The sequence below is a fragment of the Annulohypoxylon maeteangense genome (genome assembly GCF_022496945.1).
Source record: "Annulohypoxylon maeteangense strain CBS 123835 unplaced genomic scaffold GGS22scaffold_4, whole genome shotgun sequence".
NCBI classification, from domain to species: domain Eukaryota; kingdom Fungi; phylum Ascomycota; class Sordariomycetes; order Xylariales; family Hypoxylaceae; genus Annulohypoxylon; species Annulohypoxylon maeteangense.
The window spans coordinates 1,167,041-1,186,589 of record NW_025953251.1 but is presented as its reverse complement, the minus strand read 5'-3'; the positions used below and the strand labels follow the sequence as shown (position 1 = coordinate 1,186,589).

Genomic DNA, 19,549 nt, shown 5'->3' with positions numbered 1-19,549 from the left:
AAGCACCGTAATATATGTAGGTATATATGCTCTATGTATTGGTATTGGTATTCTTGGCTACCTAGTGTTCAGCTTAGAATAAGCCTTTGAAGAGATTGTCAAATTCGTCGCCGCGTTTCTTGGTCTTCTTTTTCTTTTTGGCTGGCTTTGATACCTCCTTGCTAGACGTATCGTCCACTTCCTTCGTTTTGCTTTTAGGTATTGTACTCTCTTGTATCTCCGTAGATGTGGCGCCATCGTTGCGGTCCATATCCTTTCTAGCATTATCAAGGGCAGCAGCGGGTTTAGCCGAACCTCTTCCCTCTTTCAGTAGACCGTCCTTCTTCCGCAACTTCTCAGCTCTCGCAACTTCGTCTCGCGAGATCACGGCGCCTCCTTTCTCAGATTGCGGGAGTTTACTACTTGAGCTGCTGGACTCCGCAATGGCTTTGGCGTTATCAGCCACTCGCAATGCGCCACCGTCTCCTTCCCCGCCTTCCACCACAGCCTCTCCCACCAGCCGAACGCACACTGCGTTCACCTGCGCCAGTGCGCTGAGCAGTACTACGCCTAGCGTCGCGAACTGGTTGTCTGCCGTCAGCTGCGAGAAGGCGCTTTTCTAACGTATCAGCAAACCGCATATATAAGATACATAACGCCTAGATGGCTAGACGTCGGATACAGGATCAACGCACAGATAACATCTCGGAACCAACACATCCCGCACCCACCGCACGTGATCGCGCGTCTTCCTCTCGGCGCGGGCGCCGCTGTCGTCGCTGCGCTTGCGCTTCTTGTTCTTCAACTTGGCGGCCGCGATAGCGGCAGTAGATAATTCGAGCAGCGAGTCTATCAGCTTATCAACGTGCCGCCGCAACATCCCGTACGGGGCCCACCACGCAGAGCGCCGGTGCTGGTTCCGGTTGCGGTGGTTGAAGCCCCGGAGAACGGGCTGCAGCGGCTGCAGCTTTTCGAGCGCTTCTTCGTATTCATTGCTGGGGTTTTCGGCGGCGCCGGCGGCGCTGCTTTGCGGTAGGGGTGCTGGTGGCATTACATCGTTCGTGGGGTTGGGGGGAGATGTTGGTTGTGGTGGACGGAGGTTGTGAAGCTTTTTGTTGAAAGGCTTGTAAATTTGGTTAGACGGTCGGATTGTGGTGCGTAGAAGGTGGGATGTCAGACTGTTTGGATAGCGTGGTTAGATTGTACGGGTGTGAGTGGGTCTCTGAGATAATGCTATTTGATTGGACAATAACCTTGTCGTTGCACAAAGCCAGTCTCAGCCCCTTTAAAGATATCGGCTACCGTTTGACGCCGACGACTTCGATTCATCTTGTAGTAACTTCATGGGCTTTCAACTCGCGTAGATACTACGAATTATGTTTTTTAATACGGCCACAAAGTCAATATCTAGCCGATGTTACAATAATTATCATATTATAAACCTCTAAAGACCTATAACGAGACTGAGAACCATAGTTCACGACTAATAATCTTCTCAAGCAGCGAGAAACACATGGATAGCTCTACGTTTTATTAAACAGTACGTCTAAAGGATGTTCCTAGACTGAGGAGACCCTATTGTGTTTGTAATGTAATTGCCGACAGGACGACGAAGGTATCTACAAATTAATCAAGGCATTGTCCCAGTATCCGTGGATAGCTCAAGGCACGATTGTCTGATGTGGGTTGGTGGGTGACGACAGAACAGGAACAAAATATGAAGGTGGGTCAGCCCAAATGTATGAGCATTGACAGTAAGGTTATATATCTAAAGAAGGATACACATCATAACAATTCCTCAAGGACCTATTAGGATCACTTAGCTCAGTTGGTAGTCGGGCGGAGACCACGCGAATCTCCACATGTACGGGATCGAAGCTGGTATATCGACATTCGTTGAGGGTTCGAGACGGGTTCTTGGGACTTGTTCTTTCTTTTTTTCATTTTTTTTTTTTCAGAAATATTGTTTCTTTCTTTCCATCGCTCAAAAGCATCGAACCTTTCGATGCGGAACATCCTATCCATGATCGAGGCTTGCTTCGAATTTTGGTTCCGCTCATACATACATACACCTTCACTGCCTTTCCACTACCTGATTCAATATTTTAGCTAACGGCTTCCTTCATCCGTAACCATATTCCTTGGGTTTCAGTGCTACAGGTATCAATAAGCATCGTGATGTCGAAACACTCTTTGGGCTCCAGGTCACACTATTCAATATGTGAAAAAGCTCCTTCTAATGCGATAGAATTTCAGATCGCTACTCCCCAGAACGTATATATGTTATAGCTACCGCGCGTCTCATAGAAGTATCACATAGCTTCGACGACGGTTTCAGACCGGTATCTACCACCTATGTACGATCCACCTAGGAATACAAACATGGAAGGACCCCAAAAGGAAAAGGTAAAATATGAAAAAGGGGAAGAGAGAGTCCTGGGTTGGGAAAGGACGAGGTGCGAGACTCAAAATCCATCCAAGGTCACCTGTGAGTTGACTACCTGCCTGGCCCAAAGGGTAGAATACGGACATCAATGAGTCTCGCGATACCTCAAGTATATACCAGAGAACACTAAACCCACTGATAAATACAGCATAAAATTTGGTAATAACTGTACTGCGACTCTAACATTCCTAGAGAAACTCTGAGGGTACCGACGTTGAGTGATTGCGAAGTTTCATTGGCAGGTGGTGGGATGAACAGTAAGTAATTTTTTGGTAGGAGGCGAATATCTACCTATCTACTAACTCATTTACAGAAAGCTTCGTCATCTTTCCTGACCTCAAAATAGAGAAAAGAACATCCACTCTCGACCGCAAATCGTTAACGTACATTAAGATATTGGGTAATCGCATCGACTTGCCTATGCTGACGACAAGGGAGGAACTCTTTGTGCGCTATTAAGATGGGTGGCGGAATGATTAAGAGTGACTAGAAAGAACGCTCACATTTCTCAACGTAACTGGCAATCTATCTCCATCTGTACGGCCTTTTCATTCCCGAGCCCATTAAGATCGACCCAACCTTGGATTGTACATCATCTTAACCTATCAAATTTACATCGAACGAGGTAGCCAAGTTTACTTATTGTACACCCTACACCATTATCAGCAATCAGCCTCACCATTTTTAAGATATGAGATGCTCTTACCTACATAATAATTCCATATACTGTGTCCTAAGGCATATGCCTCTATCGTACCCTCCCGAAGACAATTTTATCCGCGATGCCTTACTACCTGCGAGCAAGAGTCACCCTAGGAGAACAAAGGGAATATCAGGGCTTAGTTGGTATTTTAATCCTTCTACCCAGACGTGAATCCACGATTGCTAATTAAAATGTACAGAAATCGACTTTCATAACTCTCAGACGAGCATAAAAATCAGTCCAGTCCAAGGGAGTAGAGCGTAAGAACAAACCACTATCCATATGCAGACCTTTTGCCGGCCATATAAGAGGCGCATGCGACTCTTATTCATGGAAGCATATCATGAAGCATCATATTTACCAGAACTGTCATGGAACTAGCTTGCGAAAAATCACCAGAGAAACTTATTCCGAAATACTCGAGCGCAAGAATAATAACTCCTAACTATGCCACTGGAACGAAACATCCCTAGACCAGGACCCCATCTAGGATATCTCCGATGCGAAATTGGAACGAATATATGGCATCGACAGGCCTAAGAGGGGTTGGACCCAAAGATCCCTCCGTTCCACCACCCAGTATCTTCGATAAATTCCCATAAAAAAAGGCACGACAACCTCTCGAACTAGGACTGTGACCGGTCGCTCATCGATTGCATTAGATGTGGATAAAGGGAATCGACATGCTTGAATGGCAGGAAGGCCTGTAAGGGGAATGCTGAAGAAGAAGAGATCCGCTGTCGTGGAATGGGTCGCAATCATCAACCGTGACTACCGTTCGGCATTTCAGAATAATAGGGGTTCTAAAGAAATAGAGGCATCTATAAGCGACTGGTATTCGACATTCGAACATGAGGATAGGATCAAGCGTCAAACTTCAAGGGGCTAGAGTACAAGAACAACATTTTAGTCGGTGTCGGGTATCTGTTATTGGGTCTTAAGGGAGTAGAGCGTAAGAACAGGGACAATCCCACAACACCTACTGAGGTCGAGGTCGAAAAGTATTTCTTAGGTTTTCTCGACATATGGGCAGAGATGGATAGCCATTTCGGGGACATATGGAGGGAGGAGTTAGGAAGAAGCTAGGGACTAGAACATATTCAGGACTAATCACTGAAAGCCTTGAATAGTATCTGGATACTATTTTTGCCTAACTATTGACTAAACTCGGTCCTTGATTAGAAATGCCTGTGGACGTAATATGGAAGATCCGCACAGGAAATTCAATATCCAGATATTTCTCTAACATCATAGCAGCTTTACTAGCCTATTACCATCATAGCTAGCTACCTATACATAGTGCCTCGATCTCAACCCACCAGTCCCAAATCCCAGATCGCCAAATCGCCGCTACGGAGATTAACCAAACTCGCCGCAGCCGTCCAGCCTCCCCCGAACATACCTACATACATACAAGCTCAGCCCCTCCGAAGTGGCGCCGGCGATCCACGCACGCGAAGGCGGACTATCGACAGTCGGTTAAATTGCCTTCTGCAATTCGCGCCGGAATGACGTGGTTCCGGCAACGACGGCGGGGAACTGTGGGTTTGGGATTACGTTTTGGATTTTGGTGGTGGTGCTTACTAAGTAAGGGGTGAGTGAGGAAAGGGGGAGGGATGGAGGTAGGTTGGGAAGTGGTATGTGTGGCATAGTAAGTCATACTTAAGGTTGGAAACACTTGGGAAAATCGATGGGGATGGCGATTTACTCTGTGGTTTACGCGTGAGGGTACAGGGAGCATGAAAATTTTGTGAAATTTTTTGACATGCCAATTCTATGCAAAAAATACGTATTGAACACCCGCTTTCGCGAAACTGAGAAACCACGAAAAATCCAATTAATAGTAGCATAGGGAATTCACCATTCCTCCTCAAACAACAGTACACTTATACTCCAGGTCTTTAACTCTATACGTAAAAATCATTAATATTCATAAAAGTATTCTATCATATTAAACATATCCAATCTATCCCATCCCATCCCATCCCATCCCAAAAGAATCACGGGTACGCAGAATCGAACTCGTCGCGCGGATCACGTACCCTGACCCTCTCGGGCATCCTCTCGGGAATCTTCCCGAGTTCCTTTCCGTAATCCCTCCCGTATTCCCTGCCATTATACCCGTCGTAGACCCCGCCAAAATTTTCTTGTGAATCCTTCCCGCTGGCGGAGCGGTTCGGATACTTCCCCATGCGATCCATTCGGTAATACTCGATATTCCCGTCCCCGCGCATGTGGTTTACGTTCACCGAGCCCGACTTCCGCCAGGAGTAGAAAGAGCGCCTCTTCGCCGACGGCGTGCGCGCGCGCGAGCCCGCAGTTCCGAATATCTTTCTGTAGAGCGGGCGCAGGGTGGCGAGCGAGGAGGCGATGAGGCCTAGACCGTTCTCCACTGTGGACCAGATGGACACGACCGTGAATACGTGGAGTCTATCAGCATTCTCGGCGGCAAGCTGCCATATATACGGAATACGGATGATGGTCGCTATTGATGCTCTGATAAATTTGTCAGCTGACTTTGCTAAGCAATATTGTGCACTGACGTCGGGGGAAGGGGACACCATACATAGACCCTAAGGCTAGGGTACAAGAGACCATGATCTTCGAGCGCTTTGACAACTCCAGTTTACCTATAAGTGCGATAGGCAAGAGACCCAAGGTCCAGTCACAGACGCAATTTATAACGGCATGTGCGTAAGATATGGCCCTGACCAGCTCATCACTGAAGCATGTCCCTGTCATCTGCTCGGTGTATTGACTCCAATAGTATGGGACAGGGCGACACTGGAAGATGGCCATGAAGGTGAAGAAGACGCTGTAAACGAGACACACGAACAGCGCCGTCCAGATGGCCGTTCTCTGCCACGCCAGGGAGCAGATACGTAGGAGGAAGATGCCGACAGTGAACTTAATTAATAGGGACGTCATGATGTATACAATCTCGCCTGCGTATCTCATCTATCCAATCGGTCAGTCTGAAGTGCGCGCGCCGTATAAATCCTAGGAGGACTACCTTGAGAATGGTTGGGTAGTTCTGAAGAGGGACCTGAGATATTGTCTTGCCCGCGCCGTGTGAAATGCTTATCATGACGAGTGTACAATAAATTATAAAACATATCTACTCTAGTTAGCCCAAATGATAACCATCATCTTTTCCCGTAGAATGTATTTACCATCGTCGCAATGGCTAACCAGTCTTCTGCCTTAAAGAACTTCAAGATGCGCACTCTCACATAACACCGGAGAGCCAAAGTGATAACTGTTAGCGGGAGAAGCGCCAATACGGCGGCGGCCAGCCGGGGCCCGTTATCTGAAGTGTCGGACGCCATTTTCGAATCTGATATCTGAGGCGGATGCTAGGATACACGTGCAGCGTAGACAATTAGGTAGGAAAGCCCAAAGGGCAATCACTTGACGACTGGGATCACATCTAAATCGGACAAAAGAACAATAGAACGATGGGGAATCAGACTGAGGGAAATAACAGAGGTTTTATTTTTTCCCAAGCGAGCCATCGTATAATCCGGGGTAGCAGCATACTATCTTGACAGCGACATCCTAGAGGCAAGCAAGGATCTGCGTAAGTAGACGATTGTCAGGGGTAGCTTAGGTGCGTGCTTGAGATCCGCGATCGATGGTCTGGGACGCTACCTATCAAAGGAGGAAAACGTCCGCCAAGGGACCGTATTGTCGCAATTTGGCGATGGCGCCGTCGTAGTTAAGTCGACTAATAGCCCCATGATCGGCGACGTCGGAGTTCTAAGGCGAGAGCTAGTCGGTTTACCTTCGGAGCATGGCCTTATTTTCGTAGGTGGAAATTTCCGACAGCTGCATGATAGACAGCCGGATACATATGCAGAATATGTAAATGCCGCGTAAGGCAAGAACTCGCCAGACCAAAAGCGTCATGGCCTAGATGGGAAGGCTGTTTATGCAACATCTTGACCCCTTCCTAATGCCACATGGTTTCGGTGCGAACATCCCACGCATCGGTGCAGTCGACGAACAGAGCTAGAAGATCTGTACAGAATAGTCGGCCGGCAGTGAGCGGCAGGTGGCTGGAATAGGAAACTGAATAAGGCCGACTATGCGTCTGCAAAGTTTATCGATAAAGAAGAGATCGACGATGAGACCCGCCGAGCATGAGGCCGAAAAATAAGAGAAAAAACTATTCGAAATAATGCGGGGTTTGACCTTGAAGAATTAATGAGTCCCTTTATTAGGGTTTGCCGTCTCAGGCTCGATTTATGTGTGTTTCGGCTGAGCGCCACTAGTGTTCAGCTGCCTAGCTGCCTAGTAGGTCTTAGGAGAACTATTCTGTTTGCGCACCTAGTAGACAAACAGAATGGTTGTGTAAGGAGTGACTAAGGGCGTTGCGAGCTAGTCTAGAACTACTAGGCATACCTAATAACGAAGAAAAAAACGAAACGTCGCGGATTGTAAAGTAGAATAGAATTTATGATGCTATTAAAGATCACGAACTGCGTCTTTAAAATCAATGTAATAAGCTCTTGCATAGAATTGATGATAATAGACGATCCTAGATGTTTGGATTGTCTATTCGTAGTAGAAGCATATGAAGTTAGCCCATCTCGTATGGATAGAAAATGATGAAGAGTCCAGGATTAAAAGATTGAATTGAAGTGGGATGAAAAGTGGACAAACCAAGCTACAGCCAACCGCAAGACCTTAGCGGTTCGCTAATGACGCAAGTGGATTGATTAGGTAATAGGGACCCGCATCACAATTTAAAAGGTACCCATGTACCTATTTGTCTCGGACTCTCAGCCGCAACGACTTCGACGTACATAAAAACATCATAACAACTAGCAGCCCTAGGTGTTTCTAGTCGCGCAAATAAAACACTTCACAAACAGACACAAACAGTTTGCATGAAGACTGTGCAGGAGTCATTTTTAATGTTATGATTCCTATTTATATGCCACCTCTGCCCGGAACTGAAACCCCCTAAGCACCATGCGAGAGTACCGAGAGGCTGAATCTCTAGCGGAGAGAGGGGCTAGAAACTACCCCAACTCGTTCCGCGCACTACGGAAAGGAGATTCCTCAGGCGCGGCAAATTTCCGTCCCCTCGGCACTTAGGAATATACCAGTAGCGTGTTCCTCGACGCAATTCAGGGGAAGCAGAGACAAAGAAATCCTCAATCATAGGAGAAGGCAACAAGCCCAAAGTCATCCAGTGCTACCAATCCATTTCCACCACATACCTTTTCGTAGTACGCCCTGGAAGTCGTTTTTTCATCTGCATACCTAGGTAGGGAACAGGTTAGTCATCGAGCACTGACGTATTTTAATCGAATTCACTTACTCAACCCTCAAGATTGGGGTGACTTTCCAGCATGTCGTAATACGAGGAGAGAAGCGGTGCCTTGTATCTATGTCAGCGGATGTCGTGGCCAATAGGTTTGAGAAAACTTACATGTCGACAGAAACGATCGGCAAAACGACGAGTTGTATGAAAAGAAACCAGAGTATTGCACATCATAGGAACGCAAGTTGAGTAGTCTGAGGCCATCAGTTAATCTGCGCTCACTATCGATACCTAATGGAGTCTTACCAATATGTTTGTAGGTATCCTTCAGTCGGCCAGTCGGATGGCGTAGAAAATACCACCGGGTAGGACATACCAACGGCAATCGCCCATGTTGTCGATACCGAAGCGGTTGCGGAGGGTCCACTCGCCATCAAGCTCTCGGCAGTAGTACATTCGAGACGGGTCAGGATCGGCAGGGGCGATGTCCTGGCCTTCAAGGGCCTTGTTGTTCACGGCCGTGTGGTACTGCTCTAGCTGGACTTCCATTCCGGTCTTGCCAATTCCCATAACGTCCGGAGCAGAGCTTGCAGGGAAGGCGCCAGGCATACCACTAGGTCCAGCGACCTGGGGCGGGCCCATCATGGGAGGGAATGCGGCGGGCTGAGTGGCTACCGGAGCTGGCTGAGCGATGTGTACACCGGTCTGGCCTTGGACATAAACGGGTGGCTGACCACCTTGCTGCTGCTGAAGAACAATCGGGGTGCCAGCGACACCAGAGGCCTATAAAGAAAGGAAATATTAGCATCAGTCTTGGAAGGTAAAGTAATGATAAGCACAGTAACAAAAGAAACTATGAAGAGCATAGCCTGCTGAAGCAGAGAGTGTGGCAGTGCGCATTCACTCGCTTGGTATCTTTACTTAAAGTTCATTTGGGACTTGCATTCTGAAAGTAATAGACAGGCTGGGACGAGCCCTGATGTATGGTATAGCATGTGGCAGGCTGTATAATGGGCAAGACCATTGGTGAATCCTGAGTGAGAATGGCAGATACCTGTTGAATGGGCACATATTGGACTGGCGCACTGCCATCCTGGGCATTCGCAGCTCCGACAACCTGGTAAACATGGCCATCGATCGACACGTACTGGCCAGTGGCAGCGTTATTGTTGTCAAAACGAGGATGGTAGGTGTGCGGGATGGGGCCATAGGTGGTGTCCGGCACGGGAGGTTGAAAATGCTGGCCCTGGTTGGGCATGAAACTAGCGTACGCCATAGCAGGGGCTTGCTGGTGGCCTACAGGAGGCGCGAATTGAGGAACGACCTGAGGTTGATTTTGGACAAAGCCCGGTGGGTAGACTTGAGGCGGCGCGGCTCCTGGAAATTGATGAGCTTGTTGCGATTGCGGACCAGAGGCAGGATTGACGCCGTGGATAGGATTTTGGTTGGTCTGGTTATTATTGTAGACTAAACCAACGCCAGGGACGTTTTTGACGGTTTGGTCAAAACCAGGTCCAGAAGTCTGGTAATCTGATTGAGGGGTGCTAGTGCGGGTGGCCTTGGTCTGGTTATCGGCTGCGGTCGTGGGGGGCTTGCGGACTGGTATCTCCGTGTCGCGCACAGTGTTCTTGTGATGAGTGGATGATGTGGTTTTGTTGGAGGTAGAGGTGGAAGGATAAGAAGAAAAAGATGAAGAAGAACGTTGTTTGATTTTAGGGTCTTTGATATCTTCGGGTTTGGGAGTCTTAGAAGTGGCGCCCATGGTGAGTGATGGTCATGTGGTAGGTAACGAATTGAATGGATAACAGCTGGGCAGTGACCATTAAATAAAGCCCTAGAAGGAAAAAAAAACTTTCGATTGGAAACAATTGCCCGCACAGTGGTCAGGTAAAGTAGTCCTTTCCTTTAAAGTGGAAGATGGGAAAAATATACACTAGTGGTTTGGTTGTGTGACTTTAGGAAGTTGTAGTCGAAGATGGAAGCTCATGCAAGTAGAAAGTGGGAGGAGAAAGGATGAACCAGTGCAAAATAACCAACAACCAATAAGGAAGGAATGGAAGGTAAGAAAGTGCCAATTATTTCAATCATGCGGTTTTAAGGTTCAAGGTAACAAAGTGCGCTCTGAGAGTATTTGTCTTTTCTCGTCACTTCGTCCACGACTTGCGAACCGCGTTCCCGTGTTTGCTCCCTAAGAATTTCGAAGTAGTATGTGGCGCGCTTGGGCCCAACGAGTTGAAGTGGCAAACTACAGTGATAATAGAGAAAATTTAATACTCACGGTATCTCTCGTTACCGCAATCCACCTACTTCCATCCCACACATATTGGCGAGTTCGTTGTTGTCGTGCGCGCTCCTCCTCCTCGAGGAACACATCGTCAACGTCCCAGCAGCAGCACATTTTGGCGTTGGATTGTCGAAATTCAGTCTTTCTACGCGGGTAAAGGATAAAATGATGCGATGGCGGTAGAAGGCCGTGATGTAAGTGTGGGACTTGATTAGAATCGTAGTCTGGGAAGGAATGACTGATTTAGGAGTTTGCTGATTTATAGAGTAAAGGTGGATATGTAGATAAAGGTAGGAGAAAGTTATTTAGTATTTGTAGGTACTTGAGGAAGGGGCAATGCGTTCCAACTATGACTCAAAGGTAATTCTCGTATGAAAAGACTTCATTTTTAAAGACCATCTAGAATAATAGTGCGAAAGTCGCGAAGAAGAGTGGGATTGTTTGCGTCTACTCCCTAGTAGTTCTTGGACCTGCTCTTGAATTATTAAGTCGACGTTAGACTAAGCATATTGAAACAGCATAAATAACGTAAACAGATGCTGTGGTTGGTTACGGATTCGCATTCAATCTCGTCGTACGGAATAAGAGGTTGGGTTTCTAACGGCTTTCGAAATATTCGGACAATCATCCCATCGCCTACAGAACAAAAACTGTGAAGGAGCGGCGAAAGGTGCCCGAAGACAGCACATTCATAACATTTTGTCCGCCCGTTCGACTAGCATTTCTCCTAACCACCTATATTCTCGAGTGTACGACCACAAACTCAGCACTGCCATCGGCGTCAAACACCCTGGACAGAGACACATTTGATGCCCGAGTGATGTGATAGAACGGAAATAACCCGCCCCCGTACTAGAAACTTGTTGTGTGCAACTTCTGTGTTCAGTTTGTTCAAAACCTCGGACACTGCTTTGATGTGACTGTTTGTTACTTTTCAGACTGCTGCCTTGTATTAGATTCTGATCCGAGAAGTTGGGTGTGGCATGTGCTTGCTAGGCTTACGGATATCTGCCTGGTGGCTCAATTCTGCGGCGGATTTTCCGTTATCCCTTCATCCCTACCTCCTAGCCAAATCAGCTGGTCATGTGCTGGGCAAACTATCGAAGGTCCAATGGGTATTGGTGTAGTTGGTGTATCAAGGCAAGCCTTGGGGGCAGATTTCTAGTAAGGGGCCAAACTTCTGAGATCGATTTATCGGTGGTTCTATTGACTGTAAGTTATCCTATCCCTCACATTGATTAGATTGTAGTTTAGCGAGTGCGTTCTTCACGAACCTGTTGCTCTACCTAAGCTTGCCAAGTAAATCCACACAAGACATCTTTCACGCTTATTTACCCAGAGACAATCAACCATCATCTTGATTATGATAGGCAGGGTAGATAAATCCAGTACCTAAAGGTGCAAGTCTCAGCCCTATTTCTACACCAATAGTGGCGACAGATCCTTCTATCACTACTCACACGACATGGGTCATCAACGACGAAAAAAAACCAAGACTTGTTCAAAATTGAAAATTCAATTCCGTCCCGTAGTTGACTTGAACGCCTACCAATCCACTACCGTAGATGCTTTCTATGCACTTGACCGCCTATTTTATACACTTTGTCCAGCCGGAGGAGAGATCATCTATCGTTTCGCACCTAACTCGGCGACTTTGTTCACCCAATTATATCGAAGTATCGTAGGGCACATGGCCTCATTCTCGAGTGTGGTATCATACATAATCGTACCCGATTTCCCGGTCCCCCGACTCCCTATTCGGGTGGGAAATTATTTTTCTAGCATTTTAATGGATGGATGTTGCTAGTTTAAAGGTGTAGCTCATGCCCCTTATCCTCCGGGGAAAGCACAACTTTTCGAGTAACCTAATACAAGTTAGCGGTGATCAATCAATTAAAGTTCAGGTCTCATACCGCCCATACTCCTGCTATCGAAGCCACAATACCTCCTGATATCAACATCGGTCGGAGTCCTCGTGTACTTTTGAACAACATTCCACTTAGACCACCCGCCGCAATAGTGTTCGCAGAGTCATGCTTCCCTCTGATATAGCCGATGCCTGAGTTGAAACAGTTATAGGTAATGGCGACGACACCAGCAGAATTGCCTAAGAATGGACCTCTTCGTGTTACGGCGTTAAGGACGGAGTTCAGACGTAATTTCGGCGGTTGACCAGCCGATCTCCTCAGGCCTTCTTGAAGTCCCCATGCACCTCCCAATGACAATGCTGTCAGATATGTAATGCCGGTTCCATAACATAAGTCGTCGCTAAAGCCTCGAGAGGGGATTGCCGATTGTGCGCCGGGGAGATCTGATATGGCGGAATCTTCTAAAACCAAGTACTCGAGACCATCCTTGTCCAAACCTGCTAGAGGATGTAATAAAGATGGGTCGGCAAAGGCGGAACTTTTCAAGAAAGAATCTACACCTTGCGCATCTTGTGGGTTAAAGGCAGTTGGGGTGAAGGTATCGGTTGGCGCGGACGACGAGGTGGAACTTGGCGTAGAAGACGATGATTGCTGAGAGGACTTTCGTCCGGTGAGTGCATCCCAAATTGACATGCTGCTGAGTACAATTCCGGTTTTGTACGATAGAACAAAAGAGAAATTGCTGGGTCAGGAGCGCTCGTCACCGCGTCACTTCTCGCAAGGTGCGGGATCGCAATTCTTAAAGTGGGTTGAAAATGATTTGAAGCTTTCGCAGATAAAAAAAGTTTCAATTGCGTAGATAGAGGCGGATAGAAAACTGGCGAGTGGTCCGTGCATCGGCCTAACGGTACGTACCTTGAGCTAAAATTTGCGCTGAAAGGTCATTCTTATATGCGACATTTTATCACCATTGAAAAGTTAAAATTTAAACTTTCAAGATTCTTTTTTTGAAAAAAAAAAAAGTGTATATAAAGCAATTATTTCCTAGATTTTCAATCATGGTATAAATTCTTGTGGATTTAATTCATGGGATTAAACAATTAGATTTTTAATTATGGAAGTGCGTTGAAGATATTCTTATATGCAGTATTTCATCATTATTTATGTATACAACAGGGTTTAAAGTTTCCTCCCGCGCCTCAGTAACTGCATAATAAAATATCACAACTTAACGAATTGGGGGACTTATGAGATATCAAATTCAACTTTTCATGACTTTTGAAGATTCCAGAGATTCTTTTTTTTGAGTCCCTTCTAAGTAAATTTTCTTTGAGGATTACTTAAATGTCATACAAGGTTTCTGATGTGGCAGTTAGGCTGCGAATCCACTCATATTCACTCCTCTAGCCTTCAGCCATTGACATGACAAATTTGAGAAGAGGGTAGTGAAAAAAAGGAGAAAAAAAGCACATATTCATCCAGAACCATTAACTGAAATCAAAATGGAAGCCTCAATACTTGCTGGTGTTGGCAAGACCGACTTCAATCCAAAGCATGCTGTTTCTTGGCTCGAAGAACAGCCTGACGAACTACAACTATGGTGAGTCTAGGCCAATTCAACAAATCTCGTCTTATATTTATGCAAATTCATTAGGCAAGCCGTCTTCGAAGAACTTATACTATGTGCTTCAAAGCCGAAACAATCCTCGGGAAATACCTGTGGGAAACTGTATGGCTTTGTTGAGCAATGCTCAAAGTCTTTCAAACCTGCATTGCGAAACTTTGCTTTCGCAGAGAGTACTGCTCTGAGGCTTTTCGACTTTTTTATGGAATGGAATGAACAAGATTCTCATAGATCTATGAGGCTCGTCCTCGATTTCCTCGCATATTTCATATCCAATAATCCTACAGCAGACGTTGGTGTCTCCGTCAGGAATACTATATTGAATAACACCATATCTACGATTACACAAAAGTCGTCTCGACCATCGGTAAAATCTGCTATCGCCGCGTTAGATCACTTTATTCAAAAGAAACTAGTTGAATTATACGGTGTCTTAGAGATATATAAAGAGATTAACAATCTCCCCTCAGATGATATCACTCTCTGGGATACTTTCGTCGCCAAGATTTTCGCTTGGATGGAGCTGCATCACATATGCTCCGTAGCCGGAAAACTTCTTGTTACCATCTTCACTAACTTCTGGTTTGAGGATAAAGATGTTAAACATAACCCTGAATCCTGGCATGGGTTCATATATAAGGCCCTGCAGACGAATCCCGATTATCTTGAACCAATCAAACTTTATATATTCGTGCCGTTATTCAAGGCTGATCGAACTAGCTCCTTAATCTACCTTCAAAATCTATTCACATTGCAGACGCTTACTAGTCATGGCAGCAATGGCTTAGATCCCAATTCAATGCTATGGCTTGCTATGCTTGAGGCAGGAAAGAAGGTCGGGGTAGTGGATGAGCCGGGTCGCCGTAAGTTGCCCATAATAAGTGCCCCAACCTGAAATATTCTTCGCTAATGGCGCCAAAGAACCCGAGCAGAATTCCCAGTCAGCTTCTCAACTGCAAACAGACATACTTGAGAGTGTCTTATGCCATGACTCCTTCGAAGCACGGTCTTCGGCCGTCTCTATTCTCATAGCCTCATCGTCTACAACAAAGCCATACACCACAGAAGCTTTAGAGCTACTTAAAAAGCATCTGCCATCTTTCTACGAAGATTCTGACCCGAAGATGCGCTATGATGTCCTGGGTCATTCGCGAAATATGATTAAACGAATTCAATGTACCATCGAATCGTTAAGGCGCGAGGTCGAGCGACTTTCGAAGAAGATTAACAAAACGGGAGCGAGCAAGGCTGTCCCTAAAGTATCCTCTAGAATCAAAGAGAGTCAACTTCAGAAACACCAAGAGGACGCAATTGTAGAGCTTCGTGCTACATTACAACGACATGAAGACTTCGTTTCCTGGTACGTAGGTTTTCTTAAGGACGAGCTTTCTCCCACGACATCCTACCAGAGACATATTACTGCATTGAAAGCGATGGCATATATAATTCAATCAACCGCACCTCAAGTAAATGGCGCGGATATATCTTCCGAGTTGAGGAATCTACTCGTCGATACAACGTGGTTTCGATCTATCTTAGATCTCATAATGGACCCGTTTGATGATGTAAGAGAGACTGCAGCCTCGCTAGTGATGTCGCTCTCGCTTCAGAACAGAGATTCGGGTCTTCAAAAACAGATTGGTGAACTAGGGAGAACACCTATTGAAGAACTTCGGAGTTTTTGCCGCAAAGCAGATGAGCTTGCGCGGAGAACAGCTCGCGCCGATCACTCCGACGGTGCTGCTCGATCATCTGAGCTTCTATATCGCTGGAGTACAGATACGGAGAAACAAATATCAATTCCATTCGAGGTTTTATCTAATCTCGAATCCAAGCTCAGCGCAGCTGAAAAAGACTTAGCCACCGCAGTTCTCCAAGCCCCGGTGCATGGCGGTTTTGCTTCTCTTCGGTAAGCATTTCGATTTATTGCCGATAGTACATGGAAACGAGAATTTGCTAACTCCGAAAGCTACATATGGGGCTCGCTCTCAAGCGCCAAGTTCTCCGAGGCGGATTTAAGGACATTGGCAGAGTTGCAGGACCGTGCTATTGTATGTTGCCAGAGAATATGGCGAGCTGTGCGACACGTCCTCTGTGATGATTCTCCCGAAGGCCATCTTCCCGAGGAGCTTGAAGAAGTAGAAGGGCTTGATACCAAAGACTTACTCAGTTACAGTTTCCGGGCGATTCATGAATCAAGGTGAGACACCTCTTTACTAAGTATTATGGACTAATTTTTAACCACCACTAGCAATTTGATGCGCACGATTGCAAATTGTGCCCGTCAAGGCCAAGGACGCGGGCTTCTAGTACCTTCAAGGCAGAATTTCGAGGCAATTGGAAGACTAACATTTGATGAATTATCAAATTTGCGACACCGAGGAGCATTTACGACTGTATCACAGACATTCACTAGTTGTTGTCAGCTTGTGAAATACTTCCCACTCGAGTCGAATGACGGTTCTAGCCTCCTAGACGAGTGGTATACGGTTAGTTAAACTCAGAACCATCAAATTTTGTGCATCTTCTAAGATATCTATTAGGGGGCTTTGGCTTGCATTAATACACAAGCGTCGACGACCCGAAGATCAGCTGGTATCCCAGCTCTCATCGTAGGCATACTTTCTTCAAATGCGGAACGCCCGTCTTTTGAAGATGTCATCCATAACTTACAAGACATCGGTCGGCAACCGGCGCTCGTGTCCGAGACTGATGGGTCGAACTTACCCCAAGTACACGCCTTGAATTGTATCAAGGATATATTCAAGAGCTCGTTTCTTAGTAAGAGAGCAGAGCCCTACCTCACTGATTGTCTCCAATTAGCAGCAGATAGTCTTAAATCTGAGGTGTACGTACAGAAATATCTATATCTTATAATTATTCTTGAACTAATATGGGTCAATAGATGGGCAATTCGAAACTGTGGCCTCCTACTTTTACGAAGTCTCATTGATTGCCTCTTCGGTACAAGTGAGAGTAAATCATCTATTGAAGCAGGTTGGGATGGGCGAACTACCAAGATATCCTATCACAAATTTAAAGCCCTCCCCGCCCTCCTCGTGAGCCTTCTGGAGATGGGTCAACAATCCACAGGCGTCTTGATCGGAAGTCAAACTGCGGAATCTGTATTTCCAGCATTGGATATCATCCGTCGAGCTGGACCACCGGAGGAGGTTCGCGACAAGCTTTATGATATCATTGCATGGTATCTAGGAAGTCGAATTTGGCATGTTAGGGAAATTGCTTCCCGTACCTTATGCTCCTTTCTTTTGAAACCGGGCTGGACTGAATCCATTAGCAACCTTCTAGAAAGCTGCGGAAGCTCCGCAAACAAGCTTCACGGCACACTTCTAACACTTAAGTTCTTGCTAGAGAGACTCGCCGATGTGATGCCCGATCAGCTTTCAAGTGAGTATTTTGAAGTATCCGTTCTTCCTATTCGCAAACTAAGAGTTTACAGGTCGCGAGGTTCGAGCCGTAAAGACTCTTCTCGAATCATTAGTAAGAGATGGGCGTGTCAACACATGTCCGGAAGTGAGAGTCGTATGCGTCGATGTGATTGGCTTCCTTACTCGACTAGACTTGTCTGAAAATCTGCCTTCGGCGGAACCAGCTATCGACCCATTCGAAAATCTAATGTCTAAGGCTTTTGCATCTAGCGATCAGTCGGCCATGATAGGCGTAGGGCCATCAGCATTACTAGATATCGCGCTGGGGCAAGCTGTGACTCAACAAGCATTGCGACAATCTAGTACGGAAGGAGGAGATATCCTGGCACAGATTCTGATGGCCAGTCTGAAAGGCGATATAAATGTTGCCTGCTCCATACTAGAGACTTTACCTACTCTTAAACCATCACAGTCCAAAGAAATGCGAGCCAGTCTCGTCAACGCATATATACGAGTGTCCCTCGGGACCGATGCTACTGAGCCGCGCATAATTGCTTATAGGAACCTCGCGGATCTTCTAGACGATATGATGCGCGATACCCAGGCTAAGTGGTATAAGTATCTTCCCTCAAACACGACCATAAACCTGCTTTCTGAAGATTACCGCCGAAAGCCTTCGAATCCAAGTTTATGCGACGCTTTCGTCCGCCTGACCGGACCGATGATGGCGATTTTCTCGCGATCGGAAGAGTCAGGCTATCCTGGTAAAGAATGCGAAATTCGGCGCTGGGGCGCAATGATTCACGACGCCGGGATGGCGGATAGGGTAAGTTGAATTTCCTAATAGTATTCACATTATGCCATATGCTTTACACAGTACATCATACTAATAAACACACGTATAGGCATTTGGTTCACGTAAAGCGGCCGTCGACGCGATGCAATCCTTCTGCACAATCATCAGGTTCGGCAGATCTGACAGCCCTCTCGACGTGGCACACCTACCCTGGCTCCTCGCTCTTTATGACGCCCTCAACGACGACGACGATGAGATCCGTAGCATCGCAGCCCAGGCCGCGGCACCCCTGCATTCAAACCAGCCACTCGTCTCCATTGAGGCAGGCCACCGGCTCCTGCGACTTCTCCTACTGTGGTATGGTGAGATCGATGAATTCAGAGCGCGCGTCGCATGTCGCATGATTGGATACACCTCAAACGACGCCCCCGGCAACGATGGCGCCGTTTCCCTCTCAAACTGGATCCCCGCTACAACACAGATCTCAGAAGCCATGCGTTTCGACGACTCGCTATTTGTCATCGAGGAGCCGAACCTGTACATAGACGAAGTACGCGAAGCGCGACGGTGGAGCGAGGTATACTCCTCCCTCCCCCCATCCCCATCCCCATCTTCGCTGGTAGAAGCCACGCTCTCCAGCTGGATCCTATCAGGTCTCCAGACGCTAGTCGATCTCGCGGAACGGGAGGGAAGAGACGGTCCATTGGGACCGATGTCGAAACCAGAGGTGTTTGCTATCTCCGCGCGGATCCTAGTCGGTGGCGTTGCGCTCGCTAAGAAGAGGGACGTGGAGGTCCGGAGGGAGTTGGGGAAGTTCCGGGATGCGGGGCGCAAGGCTGAGGTTCATGGCTTGTTGCTTGGGATGTGCAATGGGTTGGATGCATAAAAAGAAAAAAGAAGCCGTGAAAAGAGGTTGGGATTCCACAGGATACTTGGTTGTTGGGTGTTCATTGTATCGATCACTCTAGACATAGAAATTCCCCGTTTTCTCATCTCGATAGATCTGCAGCGTTCCATTTCATAACAATGTTTATGATATTGATACACTTCGTAACCTCGTCAATCTCATCGTTTCGTCTCGTATGCCATCCAAAGACGAAAACCCAATTCTAAGTAAGTACCTAGGTAGGTAGGTAGGTAGGTAAATGAGCTCGCGACTAGCTCCTTTTTTTGCTAATCCAAGTTCTG

The 19,549-nt window shown here is 46.7% G+C and overlaps 5 protein-coding genes across 5 annotated transcripts; 1 reads left to right on the top strand and 4 right to left on the bottom strand.

The window, feature by feature from the left end:
* Nucleotides 1-15: 15 nt before the first annotated feature.
* Nucleotides 16-1,132, bottom strand: GGS22DRAFT_157088 (uncharacterized protein). The gene is made up of 2 exons (XM_047960449.1): nucleotides 675-1,132; nucleotides 16-593 (listed from the first exon to the last, which is right to left on the bottom strand). Exons 1-2 carry the CDS (start codon nucleotides 1,028-1,030, stop codon nucleotides 74-76), a joined length of 876 nt encoding a protein of 291 aa, XP_047821239.1. The 5' UTR covers nucleotides 1,031-1,132; the 3' UTR covers nucleotides 16-73.
* Nucleotides 1,133-5,128: 3,996 nt separating this feature from the next.
* On the bottom strand, nucleotides 5,129-6,457 carry GGS22DRAFT_186236 (uncharacterized protein; the record flags this gene model as incomplete). Its single annotated transcript, XM_047964427.1, has 4 exons — nucleotides 5,129-5,624; nucleotides 5,695-6,086; nucleotides 6,142-6,246; nucleotides 6,302-6,457. 4 exons carry the CDS (start codon nucleotides 6,455-6,457, stop codon nucleotides 5,129-5,131), a joined length of 1,149 nt encoding a protein of 382 aa, XP_047821238.1.
* A 2,270-nt stretch (nucleotides 6,458-8,727) lies between these two features.
* On the bottom strand, nucleotides 8,728-10,162 carry GGS22DRAFT_186235 (uncharacterized protein; the record flags this gene model as incomplete). Its single annotated transcript, XM_047964426.1, has 2 exons — nucleotides 8,728-9,183; nucleotides 9,455-10,162. The coding sequence occupies 2 exons, from the start codon at nucleotides 10,160-10,162 to the stop codon at nucleotides 8,728-8,730; spliced, it is 1,164 nt and encodes a 387-aa protein (XP_047821237.1).
* A 2,042-nt stretch (nucleotides 10,163-12,204) lies between these two features.
* GGS22DRAFT_108971 (Tim17-domain-containing protein) lies at nucleotides 12,205-13,372 on the bottom strand. Its single transcript, XM_047957884.1, has 2 exons — nucleotides 12,598-13,372; nucleotides 12,205-12,549 (listed from the first exon to the last, which is right to left on the bottom strand). The coding sequence occupies exons 1-2, from the start codon at nucleotides 13,243-13,245 to the stop codon at nucleotides 12,493-12,495; spliced, it is 705 nt and encodes a 234-aa protein (XP_047821236.1). The 5' UTR covers nucleotides 13,246-13,372; the 3' UTR covers nucleotides 12,205-12,492.
* Nucleotides 13,373-14,054: 682 nt separating this feature from the next.
* GGS22DRAFT_186232 (putative death-receptor fusion protein-domain-containing protein) lies at nucleotides 14,055-19,247 on the top strand (the record flags this gene model as incomplete). The annotated part of the gene is made up of 9 exons (XM_047964425.1): nucleotides 14,055-14,152; nucleotides 14,207-15,039; nucleotides 15,098-16,085; nucleotides 16,146-16,376; nucleotides 16,428-16,665; nucleotides 16,720-17,024; nucleotides 17,082-17,584; nucleotides 17,637-18,391; nucleotides 18,471-19,247. The coding sequence occupies 9 exons, from the start codon at nucleotides 14,055-14,057 to the stop codon at nucleotides 19,245-19,247; spliced, it is 4,728 nt and encodes a 1,575-aa protein (XP_047821235.1).
* Nucleotides 19,248-19,549: the final 302 nt, after the last annotated feature.